This window comes from Misgurnus anguillicaudatus, chromosome 21 (genome assembly GCF_027580225.2).
Source record: "Misgurnus anguillicaudatus chromosome 21, ASM2758022v2, whole genome shotgun sequence".
In the NCBI taxonomy this organism is placed as follows: Eukaryota; Metazoa; Chordata; class Actinopteri; order Cypriniformes; family Cobitidae; genus Misgurnus; species Misgurnus anguillicaudatus.
Window position 1 is genome coordinate 19,712,655 of NC_073357.2, and position 18,383 is coordinate 19,731,037.

At 39.0% G+C, this 18,383-nt stretch overlaps 1 protein-coding gene across 10 annotated transcripts in view; it reads right to left on the reverse strand.

Moving 5' to 3' along the window:
* The window catches only part of arhgef11 (Rho guanine nucleotide exchange factor (GEF) 11), a 210,207-nt gene that overhangs the window by 107,634 nt on the left and 84,190 nt on the right, over nt 1-18,383 (reverse strand). For all 10 annotated transcript variants that reach the window (XM_073859775.1, XM_073859776.1, XM_073859769.1 and 7 more), the window contains 5 exons: nt 14,840-14,927; nt 14,705-14,766; nt 14,416-14,520; nt 13,810-13,908; nt 13,529-13,571 (listed from right to left, as the gene is read on the reverse strand). In XM_073859775.1, coding sequence (XP_073715876.1) covers nt 13,529-13,571; nt 13,810-13,908; nt 14,416-14,520; nt 14,705-14,766; nt 14,840-14,927 — 397 coding nt within the window. The remainder of the gene's footprint in view (nt 1-13,528; nt 13,572-13,809; nt 13,909-14,415; nt 14,521-14,704; nt 14,767-14,839; nt 14,928-18,383) is intronic.

The following is an 18,383-nucleotide window of genomic DNA, read 5'->3' on the forward strand; positions in this document are numbered from 1 at the left end:
AGTAAGAATAAGATTGATTTAAATTCAGAAGCGTACTTTTGTTTTGTCATGTTTTCTCGCGTGCCTCACATGCTCTTCTGAGTGAGCGGCGGCAGAGTGCTACAAAAAGTAAACACATCGATTTCTGCGCGCTCGCGCCAGTTTGTCTTGTGGGACTGCAACGTGTTTACAAGCGTGAATTACGGTTCATATAGCTCAGTCTTTTTGGCGCGATTAACAATGTAAATGAATATACTAGCAAATAAAGTAAAAACTTAAACTTGAGGCACAACATAGGACACTGGGTGTTGTGCATTCTTATGTGGTGTAACGTAATAATCCGGAGATGTCACTTAGTACAAAAGCACTTTATTAATAAGGCTCGCACATGGTGCATACAACACACATACGTCCGAACTCACCCGGAAGCACCTCACTAGCAAAACCGGGGAGGCTTTCTTAAAGAGCCCATGACACATAAACATAACCATTAGAACAACAGTTTACCACAATAGTCTACATCCCCTTCCTTTAGCCAAATCTTCCTTTAAGAGAAATAAAGCATTTGTGGTTAATAATAAACATCACCAGGTGAACGTGCTTAACAACACAGAATAAAACTGTGCAATTGCATAGTTATACCAATGCATTAATTGTAACAAGTAATTGAACAATTACAAATTATGCACATTTCTACACACAACTTAATACGTTGTTCATCTCAAGTAGTTCCAAAACAAAGAACATAATACTGTCAGTAAATAGAAAAACATTGAACTGCATAAACAGGCATTCAACTGAATTACGTCTCGTAGCGTGGATTAGGTTTGCAAACACGACCTGAACGTGTTATGTATGGTGCATTACTGATCTTTACAGGAGACTGCACTGGCTGCTTTGGTGTATCAGTAGGTGTGGGGTGTGTTTGTGGTATGGGTGGTGTAAGGTTGGTGACGTCTCTCTTAAGTATATTGGTGCTTTGAGAGTCAATGTCCTCTGAAGTGTGCTGTGAAGGAGTGGGCTCTGTAACAGGAAGAATATGGCGTCGGTTCCTTCTGTATATTCTCCCGTTGCATTGAATTGTGTAAGAGCGTGGCTCCTTGTTCACCTCTTTAATTGTGCCAAGTTTCTCGAAACCCTTGGGTGTCTGCATTCTGACAACTTGTCCCATTGTCAATGGCTGCCGTGGGTGACTTGAAGTGTCATAGTACCGCTTTTGGGCATTTCTCTTACTCAGGAGTCGAGCGGAGATGTGCTGGACCTGCTTGGGGGCTGGCTCCAGCAGTTTAGAATTTACAGGAATGGCCGACCGTGTCTGACGCGACATCAGGCGCTCGGCAGGAGAACCCAGTGTTGAGTCACGGGGGATGTTTCTCAGGTTTAGTAGGTTAAGAAACACATCCGTTCCGTCCCTGTGAGATTTCTCCATTAGCCCTTTTGCGCTACGGACCGCTCGTTCTGCCAGGCCGTTTGACTGCGGGTATTCTGGACTACTGGTGACATGAGTAAAGTCCCACTGTCTAGCAAAATCTTTGAAAAGCTGGCTTGTGTGTTGTCGAGCGTTGTCCGAAATGAGAGTGTGGGGTGTGCCATGTACGGAGAAATGTCTTTTCAGTTTCTTAATTACCGTGGACGATGTTATGTCACGGAGACGGTCGATTTCGTACCAACCGGAGTAGGAATCTACCAAAACTTGGTAGTGTTGTCCACGCCATTCAAACATGTCCGTTGCCACGGTAGACCAGGGAAGGTCAGGAACGGGGTACAGTTTTAATGGCTCTCTCGGCTGGTGAGGCTTTGTACTGTTGCAAATTGAGCATGAGAGGACTTCTGCTGTGATGTCAGCTGTCATTGATGGCCAGAAAAAAATACCTCTAGCTCTGTGCTTGGTAGATTCGAGACCAGGGTGACCTTTGTGGACTATGTTGATATATTCCCTTTGCAGTGAACAAGGAATGACTGTTTTGTGGCCTTTCATCACTATTCCATTTTCCACGGTTAACTCATCTCTGTAAGGAAAGTATGGACGCAGAGCAGGGCGGGTGCCATGTTCTTTAGTTGGCCATCCACTTTGTATCACGGTACAAAGAGTCTGTAGTACCTCATCCTCTGCTGTATGCTTTCTAAGTTCCTCCAGGCGAGCAGTGGAGATGTAGCTGACAGTCATGACTTCGAACGAGTCATTTTCAGTGTTGGGAGGGATTTCAGAGTTTGGAGCCCGAGATAGAGTGTCCGCCACATACATATGTTTGCCCTTTTTATAGACTAGAGTGATGTTGTAGCATTGCAACCGTAGCATCATCCTCTGTAATCGTGCAGGGGCTGTGTGAATCGGCTTTTTCAGGATAGTCACCAGGGGTTGGTGGTCCGTCTCAACAAGTGTAGGCTTTCCATACACATAATCTCGGAACTTAGTGCAGGCAAACACGACGGCTAACAGCTCCTTCTCTATCTGAGCATATCGCGTCTCCGTATCCGTGAGTGTGCGTGACGCGTATGCTACTGGTCTGCCATCCTGCATGCATGCAGCACCAAGTCCATAGCATGAAGCATCACAGGTCAAGGTGACTGGCTTCTCGACATCATAATATGCTAAGACAGGTGGGGAGGACAGGCATGACTTGAGGGTGTCGAAAGCATGCTGGTGTTGTTGATACCAGCACCATGCTGTCTCTTTGTGTGTCAGTTTTCTGAGGGGTGCAGCAATGGCGCTGAAGTTTGGTATAAATTTTGCCATATAATTCGCCATTCCCAGAAAACGCTGTAATGCAGGGACATCCATAGGAGCTGGCATCTCAGAGATTGCTTTTGTTTTGGATGGATCTGCTGTTAGGCCTGCACTCGTGAAGATGTGACCTACATAGCTGACTTGGTCCAGACGAAATTTGCATTTGGCAGGGTTTAGCTTGAGCTTGACTTCCCGTGCGCGGTTTAGTACCTTTTTTAGGTTTTCGTCATGTTCTGCAACATTGCGCCCTCCGATGATGATGTCATCAACAATGACTGCACAGGGATATCCTGAAAACAACTGTTCCATGGCACGTTGGAACACTTCGCTTGCTGAGTTTATGCCAAAGGGCATGCGAAGGAACCTATAGCGACCAAATGGAGTACTAAATGTTGTCATCATAGAGGATTTACGGTCAAGCCTTATCTGCCAGAAGGAGTTCTTTGCATCCAGAACAGAAAATACGGTTACTCCTGACATCTGGGATGCTACCTCCTCTACACTCCGCATCGGGTGATGAGGTCTTTTGAGGGCGGTGTTTAGATCTTTTGGATTAATGCATATCCTTATTTCATGCTTGTCTTTTTTATGCGTTACCACCATGGACGAAACCCAGTCTGATGGCTCCGAGACTGCGGTTATCACACCGAGGCTTTCCATGCGATCTAGTTCGGCCTTGACGCGGTCTTGCATCGCCAGAGGAATGCGGTGAGCAGGTCGAACTACAGGTTGCACAGTGGGGTCTGTTGTCATGGAGTATGTGATTGGTAGCTCTCCAAGCTCATCTGTGAACAGGTCTTTATATTCAATGAGAATTTCCTCAGTGCTACTCTCCATACTGATTAAGTGGACGTGCGGGCTTACTGTAACAATTCCCATGTCTAAACATGCACGAAATCCAAGCAGTGGTTGGACATCTTGATTTACCAGGAAAAATGAAAGTGAATAATTCTGTCCATTAAAACTACACGGCAGTGTAACTAAGCCTTCTGTTTCAATTTTGCTTCCACCATAAGCTACAAGGTTAGGTGTCTTCAATTGTTTCACTGATAGCACATCCTTGGTGATTTGTTTGAATATCTTTTCTGGCATTACGTTACATTTTGCCCCTGTGTCGACTTTCACATCAATGGGAGTTTTGTTAAAATGCAGAGTGACAAATCCTTCTTCTAGATCAGTCATTAAAGGGTTAACAGTGTCAACAGGCTTATCATATTCTACTCCATCAACATAAAAGGTGTCATCATGGCTGGCGTGGTTGTCTACTTCCAGTTCATGCACAAATTTTTTGTGGCTTGATGTCTTTTGATTGTATTGACGACGTGCCTTGCAACATTTTTTGAAATGATTCATCTTTTTGCAGTTGTGACACTGTTGCCCGAAGGCTGCACATTTCTCTTTCTTTGCAGCATGACTATTTCCACAGTTTCTGCAATTGGTTATAGCTGGATAATCGTTTTGCTCTTTTCTAGGACTCTGTCTGGTGTGTTGGCGCCCTCTACCTGAAACGGGCTGCACTGCATCCACATTTGTTGCTGTATGAGGTGATATAGCCAATGTTTTATTATTTTCCTCCGTCATTTCATGTATGCGACAAATTGAAATGGCTTTAGCAAGAGTCAGGTCGCTATCCCTTAACAATGCTTTCCTTAAACTTTCACTGTTGACACCACATACAATCCTGTCACAGATCAGCTCATCTGTCAACTCTCCAAAACGACAGCTTTTAGCCTTAATCCTGAGATCACTGATGAATGCATCTACGTTCTCACCTTGTTTCTGGTTTCTAGAGTGAAACTTGTGTCTTTCCATTGTTTTATTTTGCTGAGGGTTACACACTTCCCGAAACTTGCGCTTCAGGCACTCGGGATTCTCTCTGGACTCGGCAGGGGACAGGATTTGGCCATTTTCACCGGGCACCTCCGCTGCGTAGACGAATGAGCGCTCCCGCTCTATTGCTTCAGGTCCTGCGAGATTGAGGAGTATGTAAGCCCTTGTTTTGGCAGGTTTGTCATGGTGCGCTGCAGCGATGAAAATGTCAAAGTCCTGCTCGAAAATTCGCCAATTGTCGGCAATATTTCCATCGAAGCTGAGCGGGTCAGGTCTTCGAAAACAATCCGCCATTGTACTAGCTGCGCGAGTCTGCAACACTGTTTTAAAGCAGTTAGTTCCGGATATATATTTTTAACGAATGGTTTAGTCAGGCGTAAAGTCCATCTGCTGACACCATGTTGTGCATTCTTATGTGGTGTAACGTAATAATCCGGAGATGTCACTTAGTACAAAAGCACTTTATTAATAAGGCTCGCACATGGTGCATACAACACACATACGTCCGAACTCACCCGGAAGCACCTCACTAGCAAAACCGGGGAGGCTTTCTTAAAGAGCCCATGACACATAAACATAACCATTAGAACAACAGTTTACCACAATAGTCTACACTGGGTACAACAGATTTACACTGGGGCACGTACAACAGTAAAAGTCGTCTAGACGCCCCTGGTTGGCAGGCTTATTACAATGGATCCAATTCACAATTCCCATACCCTGCCCAGGCATTTACCTTTAAAAACGGTGTTTAGAACCATCCTCCCTTGTAAAACAAGTCACAGTATGAAGATGGACCGGGATGAAAAACAATTTCGTTATTTTCGTTATTCGCTTCGACGGCTCCCCGCTCTCCACTTTGAAGAGTTTAAAACTAGCGCTATGATTGGTCGACGTCGTCTTTTCCCAACAGGTTGCTGCCCAATGCGGTTACACAGATAGACGAGTTGCCTAGTGCGCAAATGCACAGACAGTTTAACTCAAAGCCACCAAAGGCTTTTCGCGTATTTTGAAGTGACAAATCGTAGCAGCGTAGTTTGATGTCTAAATGCGTATCTGTTACGCAAAATGCGTAAAGGTTGGCAGGTCTGCTGGTATGTCCCAAAAAGTAATTTCGTAGCGGTTTAAACGCTAAAACCTACACTGTAAAAAAATATTTTTGAGATTTTTAAAAAAATTAGCATTATCTAAGTATGTTTTACAAACAAATACTATTTTGTCTTTCTACTTTTACATGTCTTGTTTATTTCAATGACTTCAGTTTCTTTTTTATTATTTACTCAAATACATTTGTATATTGTGCATAATTTTACAGAGAGCAAATAACGTGTGATACAATGCAGAAGATTATTTAACATGTAACAGTTTATTTGAAAGGCCAGGGGAACATTTTAATCAAAAATCTTGTTTGCCAAGCCATGTTATTTAAAAAGTTAATAAAGAGGAGTCTCTATGAGTCACACAATACCAGACGTTTCAAAATTTCTTGTACACCTTCACTTTTTAGTGTGAATGGCTTCGTTAGCTGATCCGTGGTGTTGAACTCAAGCCCATCATGCGTTAAATTATCAGCTCTGCGTATTTATGACCCTGAACTAATTTGCGCTGCCCTAGTAGATTGCGTTGGTCATTATGAAATTCAGCTGTTGTGCCTGTGTTATTTAATTTGCAGGTTTTTTGTTAATAACCCGCAGAAATTACCTCTCCCATGGGCGCATTTCTGTAATTGGTATGCTGTAAATTCTGTAAATCTAAAGCGTTACTCTGTTTTTTACTGAAATTAATTGAATACTGTTTTACTGAGTAAGAGCACCACCTGGTGGATAATAGACAGAAAAGGAAGTGTTTCCTCTTAAATAACGAGATAACTCATCAATGGTGGAAAAAAAGTTAAATGCAACAAATCCTCTGAACGTGTTAATCATGCATATAAAGAGATCCATTTGAACAAATGCCTTTTAAAACTTAATTAATTTTCCTGGAGTGATAGCAGAAGGGTATCAAAGCCAAAGCATATTAGCATTTGTCTGCATGTAGCTGTCTGTTGGACTTTTCCAAGATCTACTACTCTTCCCTGTGCACACCGGAAGCTTGACCTATGACCCACTTTCTGTACGATCTGAATTTCTGCGCTTTGAATTTTAGAAAATTGAATTTGGTGTTTTGAATTTTCTCTTTATCTTGAAAACCTGAAACTTTATTTTTCAAAACTGTAAATTCACTCTTTGAAAATACATATCTTTACAAATACGACATCAAATTATTCAGTTTTATTAAATTACACTTGTCTATAGTTCAAGTTTATGGATTTCAAATTCAAATCGTTTTGTCATATTTAAAGCTCCATATCCATCCAGCATCTAGGATCTGAAAGTGGTCATTGTTTAAGAATGAAGAATAAAAGATATAACTGTATGTTGTCAACTTGTTTATTCAATGTCTAGAAGGATAAGTGCTGTTTTTTAAAAAAAGAATGGAGGCCATAAGGGCTGTGAATCTTTGGGCAGATAGCGAATCGATTCGATTCAAAGGTTTCCGATTCGAATCATAAAAATGTTTTGCTAATCAGAGCGATTCAATTAGATTCTGTTAACAATGAAATTTGATTCGATTAGAATATAAAGATTTTGTTCTGTTAATTTTAGTATACATCTGCGCAAATAAAAGAAATATTTGGGAAATTCATGACCATTTAATGGATTTTCAATAACTTGATTCAGGACTTCAGTTTAATAGCTTAACTTCTTAGGACTCAAAAAATACATTAAAGCAAGTAAACCAAGAAAAAATAATACTACCGGTACTTCTTACATATTCAATGCACCATAAGCTTTTATGTAAACATTGCATACATTTCCTGAACATTTAAGAAATACAGCAAAGTGTGTAAATACAGCAAAGTGTGTAAAGGAGTAGTACCTCTTACGTCTGACCCTGAAATACTAGCTGCTTTAGGTATGTCTATCAACTTCAATCAATCAACTTTTATTTCTATAGCACATTTTGCCAACAAGAACAGTCTCCAAAGTGCTGTACAGTAGCAACAATAGACAATAGAAAGGCACACAAATACAAAACCACAATCATTTAAAATAAATAAATAAAAACAAAATAATAAAAGACACAGGACCACATAATTCTTGCTGTGTTAAAAGCCAAGGAATAAAAGTGGGTCTTAAGACGAGACTTAAAACATTCCACTGTGGGGGCCGCACGGATCAGAGGAGGCAGAGCGTTCCACAGTCTGGGGCCAACTACAGAGAAGGCCCGGTCCCCCCTGGATTTGAGTCTGGACTTAGGGTTCAGTCACACCAAAAGCACTTTAAACGCTTGCAAACGCAAGGCGCGACGCACAGCCTTTTTAAAAAAAAAGAGCAGTGCGACGCGGCTTTTCATATTGCTAAGCAACCACCGAGTCAGCTGTAGTCTTTTGCTGTTAACTGTCATATTAGCAGAAACTTTAAAAAGAGGGCGCTTGCTCTGACCTTGTTTGAGGGTGAGAGGTACACAAACACGCAGGAGAGAGTGAGCGAGTGGAGTCCGGTTCTTCAAAGCAACTGTAAACTTCCCTCACCACAACGTAAGGCCCGCCTCTCCCCTCATTCGATTGGACGATGGAAAGCCGCGAATGACGTCGGGCGCGTTTCCGCTCTCAGCGCTCCTTCAAAAACGCGTGCGCGGCTGGCGGCAAAAACCGCAAGGCGCTCGGCGCGCTTAAACAGCGCGCAAACGCGCCCTGCCCATAGAATATTATTCAAAAAAGTGCCTGCAACTGCCATAAACGCTTTTGGTGTGACTGGCCCCTTAGGAACTACGAGCTGGAACTGGCCATTTGACCTCAGTGAACGCGCCGGTGTATAAATTTGGATGAGGTCAGTGATGTATTGAGGGGCCAGTCCACTCAACGCTTTAAAAACAAACAATAAAATCTTAAAATCGAATGGCATGTCTATCTTAATGGCATGGCGTCTGCGGAGATGGTTGCTAAGGTTTGTTGTATTTCCAAAGTATTTTAACTCAGATTTACAATGTTTGCAAACTGCAACGGACTTGTCAATCTTTCCATTTACTTTGTGAAAACTGAAGTAATCCCAAACCTCATATTGGCTGATGCGTTGCAAATTTCTCCTTTGTGTCCCTTCATTTGTGCACTGTCTGCTGCATTTATTCAAATGACAACAAACAGGCGCGCCACGAATTAAAGATAAGTGACGTAATCCATTGCGCCACTGCAGTGAGGGCGCATTTTACATCGCAGATGTAACTAATTTAAAATTTATATTAGGGGTGTGCATTTGCACTGCCCTCTCAATTCGATTCAATTACGATTCACCAGGTAACGATTCAATTCAATTCGATTCTACGATGCATTGCAATGCATCAGAATTCTACTGTAAGTGCAACTTTTCTCAACGAAAACAGAAGCTTAGCAGCTTTAAAGAGCCACACAGATCCAAAATCGAAACTAACCTTTATTGCAGTGTGTCGTGTAGCTGTCCATCAATGTAAACAACGTGTAAAGTAGTTGAACCAAAAAGTGCACGATTAATAAAGTTATTGGCTTCTAAAGCAGGGAGTCGACTCTGAATCGCTGAAACGAGTCTTATATGGATTGAATCTCCTGCCTGTCTTTATCCACGTCACACGAACTTATCCACGTCACACGAGATACTAATCTCCGCCTACAGCCTTGCCTGCGGGAGAAACGAAAACTATGACCCGCCCACAAACTCCAATAAGACAGAGATACTTCTTATTGAACCGAATCGCTACAAACATAATATGTCAGATTACAAATTGCCCATAGATGGCTGCACGGTGGTGCCATCTTCCACGGTTAAGAATTTAGGCGTAATGTTCGACAGCAATCTATCTTTTGATAGTCATATCGCCAACATCTGCCGCACAGCATTCTTCCATCTTAGAAATATCTCAAAAATACGCCACATGCTGTCTGCATCAGATGCAGAAAAGCTTATACATGCTTTTATGACCTCTAGAATAGACTATTGTAACTCGTTACTCGGGGGATGCCATGCAAATCAGGTAAACAAGCTACAGCTGGTTCAAAACGCCGCCGCAAGAGTGCTTACTCGATCTAAAAAGTATGACCACATCAGTCCAATTCTGGCATCTTTACACTGGCTACCAGTTAAATATCGCATACAATTTAAAATATTACTAATCACCTACAAAGCCTTAAATGGCCTAGCGCCCTCGTATATTAAAGAACTACTATCAGAATACAATACATCACGTAAACTGCGCTCACAAAATTCTGGTCACTTAATTATCCCTAGAATATCAAAAGTGTCTAAAGGTGGTAGATCCTTTTCCTACTTAGCCCCTAAGCTCTGGAATGATTTACCAAATAATGTTCGAGTATCAGACACAGTCGATCAATTTAAATCTAAACTTAAGACATTCTTCTTTAACAAAGCATTCACATAAAATGTCCAGTAAATGTACATTTCCCGCAGTAGTTAGTTTGTCTAGAACAAAGCACTCACATACCTCATATGGGTAATATACTATTGCCGCAATAGTTAGCCTGTCTGGAACCGAGCTGACTTGAACCACTATAATGTTTGACACTTGCATTGCATGCGAACGGCCCCTACGCTAATAGAATTCTGTTTTTCTCTCCCTGTCTTGTCCTCGACCACGAGGACCATGAGACAAACAGACCCAGTTCCGGTTGCTGTGAAGATCATTGCATCACTGATCCACTGGCTGTCCTTCAACGTGATGACCAGCCGATGCCCGACCAACGACCACCGGCTAAACCAGTTTAATTCGCTTACCCGCCTCCTATCCCTACCGTTTCTATATATATATATATATAAATATATATTAATTTCTCCCAAGGGTTTTTGTCCTTCTAGGACTTTTTCCCATTGGGTTTTTTTTCCTAGAGGGTTTTTAGTCCCAGGGAGAGTCAGCCAACTTTGGCTTAACTTAGCACTTTACTGTATACGTTACATTATTAATATGCTCGCTTGTACGGTTTAACCGCTTTCTCTACTTCTTATATTATCTATTGATTTTCTGTGTTCTCCTCTACATCTTCTCATGTAAAGCTGCTTTGCAACAATTAACACTTGTGAAAAGCGCTATATAAATAAAATTGAATTGAATTGAACAGTGTGTGAGTGTAAACATCAGCTCACGCTGTGTTTTCAGCTTGTGTTGTTTTCACTACCAAAGGAGACTTTTTCAAGGAGGGATATTCTAAACGTGTCTGGCTGTGAAGAATCAGTGGTTAAAATAAATTTTTAACGGAGGGATTTAGACGTTTGGCAATGAAAGATGGTTCAGTACCCACTTTATTTGGAACAACATGCGTCTCCTAACCACAACCTGTAAGTATGATTATAGCTACATACTTGCTTAAATGAGTGTAAAATGTCTATAGTCGTTTTTATTGCTTGGATTAATGATGAATGATATCGTTGTTTAAACTCTAACTTATATACTGTCAGAGTCACGATAGCAATGACCCGGTTAGTTTACATAAATGCTTAAATGAGTGTAAAATTGTTAGTTTCAATCGTCGTTTGTATTGTTTGGATTAATGATGAATGATGTTGTGTGTTTAAACTGTTAATTTACTGTCAGAGAGTCACGTTAGCAAATGGCTAACGCATGCTTATTTACGGTTTTTCTATGACCCGGTTAGTTTAGATAAATGCTTAAATGAGTGTAAAATTGTTAGTTTCAATCGTCGTTTGTATTGTTTGGATTAATCATGAATGATGTTGTGTGTTTAAACTGTTAATTTACTGTCAGAGAGTCACGTTAGCAAACGGCTAACGCATGCTTATTTACGGTTTTGCTGTGACCCGGTTAGTTTAGATAAATGCTTAAATGAGTGTAAAATGTTAGTTATAATCGTCGTTTTTATTGCTTGGATTAATGATGAATGATGTGTATTGATGTTGACAATGTCTTCTCAGTAAATCATGTTAGCACGAGGTCAATACATGCTGCACTGTTGTTGGTCTGTGCCACCGATCTGTGGTCTGTGAGACTGATCTGTGATCTGTGCAAAGGCACTCTGTCAGTTGACCAATCAGAGCAGAGTAGGCTACTGAAAGGTGGGGTTTAGGCAGGCTGAGTCGTTGAACGGCTTCACACGAATCGTTTGGGGATCTCTGAGAAATGGGGTAATTTTAAATTTATATTTTGAGAAAATTACAGTGTGTTTTGACCTTGCATGCATTTAAACCTGTTGTCCGGGACTTATAAATAGGATGCTTAAAATTGTCATCTTACTGGCTCTTTAAGACAATGACAATTATATACCTGAAATGAGAATTTACACACAGCGCAAGTCTTGTCTAGTTTCCCATTAACTTTGTAGAATCTGAAATGTGCCCATATGTCCATATGTGCGTTTTTATTTACCCGTCTATCACTGTGATCTCTCGATTATTGTTGCACCCCTAATTTATATTTATATTTATATTTATATTTATATTTATATTTATATATATATATATATATATATATATATATATATATATATATATATATATATATATATATATATATATATATATATATATATATATATATTCCATCGTATTCATTATATAATTACGATTCATTTGATTTTTAAATATAAAATCAAGACAAATGATTCATGATTCAAAAATCCAGGTTTCAAGATCGATGCATATACATTGGCAGGATATGTAATCGATGCATCGAGAAAACAAATGAATCGTTACACCCCAAGAGGCCATACAAAATATTAGATTTTGTAGGGTGTACTCATTTTTGCATCACCTCATTTGATTTAAATGTGTTATTTTTCGTACCCTTAAGATGGTAAGTGACTTTCACTCTTATGTTAAGAAACATAAATGTTTAATAAAACTGGTGTGTAAAAATACAGCAAATATTTACTAACAAATGGAGAAAAATCTTAATTTTCAAAGGGGGTGTACTCATTTATGCTGTGCACTGTATATTATTGTTTATAGTGTTATAAATTACAAGTTATATATTATAACAGAATAAAAAAGCTTGTGTTAATACATTCTCATTATGAATTAAGCACGTATGAAGATAATTTCATAATTTTACAACGCAATGTAAACTTTATATTAAACATAACAAGAGCATTCGTCTTGTAACTTAAATGGATTTGAAATGATGATGTTCTGAGTGCTGACTGTCACGTCACATAGACGACAGAGTAAAGTGAGATCTGCTTAACTCAGTGGTAAATTTTATTTCATCTCAAATATCAAATGGTTCGTGCTCTCTATCATGAAAAACAATCACAGCAAACAGCACACGCAGGGTTTGTCAATGCCACTCACAACCCAAGAGATAGGCTATGTTTGTGTGCTTGTTGTCAATAACGGTTACTTCTCACAAACACGCTCAAGTGCAGGGTATTCGTGCTTGTCAATGACAGACATTAAATCCGCGGAATTCAGCGGAGAATGACGTGCATCAAACGACTCTGAATAAAAAACACAGATGGAACATTACAATGGGTTCCAGTGTCAAGTGAGAGCGCTATACTTCGTGCTTCCATCTCATTTCCCTCTTTCTTTTTCTATTTTTAGCACCCGAAAGCTTTTTGCTTTATCCAGCACCTCCTCTAAATAAGGTCGTGTCAAAGATTAAAAGCATTAAATGAATGAAATTAATGGCTAAAATCTGATTTTGATTTTCATTACCTCAGAATTTGATTTTGAGACTTTAATATGTTTTTTTACAGACTGGATCATATTTAAAAAAGCAGTGCTTGTCCCACTTAAAAGCCATATTGTGATTTTGAACAAAAAAAACAGCTCCTGTATAGCTAAGCGGTAAAGTATTGCAGTAGTAAAATTGGTTGTGGGTTCGAACCCAGGGAACACACATAGTGATAAAAATGTATACATTGAAATGCACTGAAAGTCACTATGTATAAAAGCATCTGCCAAATGCATAAATGCACAGGTAAAGGCGAAACACTGCATAGAATCTTACCTATATCTGTAAGGATCTCTTCTCTGACTTTAATCTTCAAAGGCTAAAGAAAACAAACAAACAGTTTTAGTAAGTTTATAACAAATCCAACTTTTTTCTATATAGTGAAACTTAACCATGGTTGAAATAATACAATTTGCTGTTAACCTACCCTTAGGTAGGCCCATGAAATTGTTATATTTTTTCTCAAATTCTGTTTTATTTTTCAGAATTTTTTTTAGCACCAATCAGTGCCAAAGGGTGCTGCTGTATAGGTGCAGGTTAAAAAAGGAGAAACTCACAGCATCATGGTTCAGGAAATAGGAGCAGATCTGAGGGCCAAGGGTGCGGGCGTCTTTTGGACTCGAACCCAGATATGCCTCCACAGACAAGTAAAACAGCTAGCAGGATCAAAATACAAAACATGCAGAATATAAAGTGGTGCATTTTTGTTTAACGTCAGACATTAAATCAAACTGGCTCAGCTATTAGCACATTTTGCTAATTTGGAAAAAAAAAGGTATTTCTGGTAACTGGCAGTGTTTTTTCAAAAAAAAAAAGAAATAGCTACAACGTCATTTCAGACTAGTTGAGTATTAACTTTTTCTTCCAATACTAAAAATGTAGCTAAAAAGTGTTCAGCTCTAAAAGAGAAACTGTACAAGATAGAGAGCAAATCTGCAAGTTTCATTTCGGTTTTAGTCTCTGGTTATAAATAGAAACCAATAATAACTGCTCTGGTCTGTGATGACAGAGTAAAATTTTTGGAGAGGTGCCCATCAAGCCACATGAAGTTTAAATCCGCTTAAATATTCAACATCACTTCCTGTTAACATTTTGATCTCATAAAACAATGCTTCTAAAACACATGGATAAAATATAATGCTGGTTAAACTAATGGCACTGACCAGTAGGTTGGGATCCAGAAGTTGACTGAACACATATCTCATAAACACAGTCATGTGTGCTGGATGACTTTTTAGCAGCTCTATGTCCTGGAATGGCCCATCAACCTTGTTGAAAGAAAGTTTAAGATGTAACAGCACTGAAGAAATTACCTAATTTCAACATCAATCTTAAAATACTTTTTAATTTGCAATATATTATTTGTATACAGTGCTCAATATGTGAATTGTTTTTTGGGAAGCTATAGTAGACATTGGAAATATTCTATTCTAAACATGGACACTACTCTACCTCATTTATCATGTACCCATTATCCTCCTCCTCTTCCTCTGGTCCAATGATCTGGGCCCTTCCTCCCTATAACACAAGACAATCACAATTCTGACCACATTTTTAGATTAAGGGAGTCACAAAAGGTAACTCTGTCTCCCGAGTCAGTAGTGTTTGCGTTAGACCCCTGTCTGTGGTGCAGAGGATTCTGGAGAAAGGTGGAGGAGAAGGGACTCTCACATGCCTAAACAGGGAGAAAGAGAATAAACAATGTTTGGCCAAACGGGGTTGTTTTCCTTATTTATGACCTGCAACATAATCTATGCATTATTATGATGCATGAACATAAACAATTCTGGATACACAAGCGCAATTTTATTTAGTCCCCTACATCAGTGGTTCCCAACCTTTTTATCCTTAAGTACCCCCACAGCCCTATCAGTAAGGCTCAAGTACCCCTTCATCGAAACTAAACCGAAGTTGTGTTTTAAAGACAAATAATTAGTAATATTAATTAATTAATTAGTTTTAAACATTAAAGTAAAAAGCACTGACTGATGAAGCATGTTTATTTCAACAAGCCACTATCATTGCGATCGGTGTTTGCATTTTATCAGCTCATTTGCATTTTAAAAGACACACCCAAAAATGGCACATTTTGCTCAGGCCTACAAAATGGCAATTTTGACATGCTATAATTAATTATCTGTAGTGTGTTTTGAGATAAAACTTCACATATGGACTCTGGGAATGCCAAAGACTTATTTTACAAATTAAAAAAATTCATCATATGACCCCTTTAAGGGCCAGATTTACTAACAGCTTGCGCAAACCATCATTTTGGCATTAAATAACGAGTGAACTTACTAAAGACACGTAGTAGATATTTAGCTCTGAAAAGGTGCTATTTTTGCGACCTTATTGCATGTGTTTTTTTAAGAAGTTTTTCTTTTAGAAGCAACATTAATGCGAGGAGAGTATTAAATTTTGCCAGAGGAACATACTTTAAAAAAAACTATATAGTTTGCCAAGCCATGCTATGTTTAATTTGCTGGAGAAAAGAGGAGGAGAAGTCACGAGGAGAAGTCAAATCAGGTATTTCAAAACGTATTTTATCCTTTATCTTTCGTCCTCCGGTTCATAGTGTACTTTTACTTAGCTGGAATTTCACACTCCGCAGTCCACATTTTCATTGCGATGTCCTGCCGAGGTCTCTTATTTGCGACCCTGTACTAATTTGCGCTGCTAGTAGATTGCAATGGTCATTATAGAAATGCGCTTATGTCATTATTGTGCCTGTGTATTTTATTTGCGCCTTTGTAGTAAATCACGCGCAAATTTTCCACTCCGTCGCTTATTTGGAATTCTCACGTCCTTTTTAGAAAATGCCCTAAATTTACTAAAATCTCAATTTAAGTTACTAATAATTAAAGTGTGCAAATAAGTTAAATTATTCGGTTCAAATATAAAGAGAAACAAAATGTGTTAAGACATTCTCTATTAATACAAAAGACATCATACGGGACAAAATATGTTAGCCAAAAACAATGCAAACTTTTTTTTTTGCATCATTTGAAAATGCAATGGCAGCGGGAATGAATATTATAACATTATTTGAACATTATTTATAGTTAATAAACTTTGTGTCTTTAGAAACTATTCAGGTTCATTGAAAATAGTCAGAACGTTCTTGAGTTGGACATCGCTATTGCGTTTTGGATCATGCAGCGCATTTACTCTTGACGGCTAATTATATTAATGATAAGATTAAAATTACAAAGTTGTCCTTTTTACAATGCTTTCCTCACAAAAATCAATTTTATGTAAATGACTGGACAAACGAAAGACATTTTTATTAAATGTAAATGAGATCAAAGCAAAATGTAAATCTTTTCGCGTACCCCCTGGAAACTCTTCACGTACCCCCTGGGGTACGCGTACCCCCGGTTGGGAATCACTGCCCTACATCATGCTTAAATGCATACAAATCAAATACATTGACATTTTCTCAAAATATACTTTTAATTTCAGCTCATTTCTGGTAGATTCTGAAAAAATACACTTGTTAGACACAACTGTATATAGTATTAAAAACTGTATAAAAATGTGTCTTTTCACTTAATTGTGCTTAAAAACTCTCAAAATGTGTTTAGTGCCAAGAGAGTTCACACTAAACACAGACGATGCCTAAAGAAGACATTCAGTCCTGAAAATGTAATTTTTTTTGTACATAATACCTGTCATTTCTATTTGTATCTTAATAAAATAGATCGAAAAATAAATATGGAGACACACTAAAACTTCTAAAACAACAAGTCTGGTGGTGGTGACTTTTGCACAGTACTGTACATAGAAGGCATGTGACTTTACTTAGTAAAAAATGAACCAGAGACGGTTTTACATGTTCATTTAAAACCCTAGGATTTTTCCTTAGAATTAAATGTTCTGTTATTACCTTATTTGGAAGAGACCTACATAATCATGTTCAGATCTCTGATTAGCTGTTTTACAACAAGGCTCGTGAGGCTCATTTCAGTAGCTCACATTAGTAAACAGACCTTATACAGTGGCAAGAAAAGTATGTGAACCCCTAGGAATGAACTTTTTTTCTACAGTGATTTGCCATAAAATGTTATCTGATCCTCATCTAGGTCACAACAATAAACAAACACGATGTGCATAAGCTCACAAGACATAAATCATTTTCAGTTTCTTGTGTCTTTTTTGGAAACACCCATAAAAAATTCACAGTGCTGGAGGAAAATGTAAGTGAGCCCATGGACTATTTACTTTATTGAAAGCTTATCTTTGTCAGAAGCTGGCAAACTGGCGTCCAATTAATAAAATTAGTTTAAATGTGTGGTTTAGTGCAACTTTGATTGATATTAAGACACTCACACATTTTAAGATTGCTGTCCATAAGAAGCATCAGCTCTTCTGAACCATGCTCTTATAAAGATATCTGATCAAGAGATGTTGCACTCCATAAGGCTGAAAAGGGATACAAAACAATCTCAAAATCTTTAGACCTCCATCAGTCTACACTTAGACAAATTGTCTATAAATGGAGACAGTTAAATACTGTAGCTACCCTTCCTAGAAGTGGGCGCACAGTCAAGATGACTCCTAAGACACCATGCAGAATACTCAATGAAGTAAAGAAGAACCCACCAGTAACAGCTAAAGGCTTGAAGACATCATTAGAACGGGCACACAGCTCTGTTCCTGAGTCTACCATACGCAAGTCTTTGGACAGGCACAGTGTCTATGACAGTACAGCACGGAGGAAGCCGCTGCTCTCCCGAAAAACATTGCTGTGAGCCTGAAGTTTGCAAAAGAGCACCTTGGCAAACCCCAGTGCTACTGGGAAAATATTTTATGGATTGATGAAACAAAAGTTGATTTTTTTTGGGAAAAATTTTATGGCGCAAAATGGGCACAGCTTACCAACATCAAAACATCATCCCAACAGTGAAGTATGGTGGAGGGAACATCATGATTTGGGCTTGCTTTGCTGCCTCATGACCTGGCCATCATCGAGGGTAAAATGAATTAAGATAAAAAAAATATCCTACAGGATAATGTCAGAGTGGCTGTCCACCAGTTGAAGCTCAGTAGAAGTTAGTTGATGCAACAGGACAATGACCTTAAGGATTGTAGTAAATCCACTACAGACTGGCTTTAGAGAAAAACAAAATGC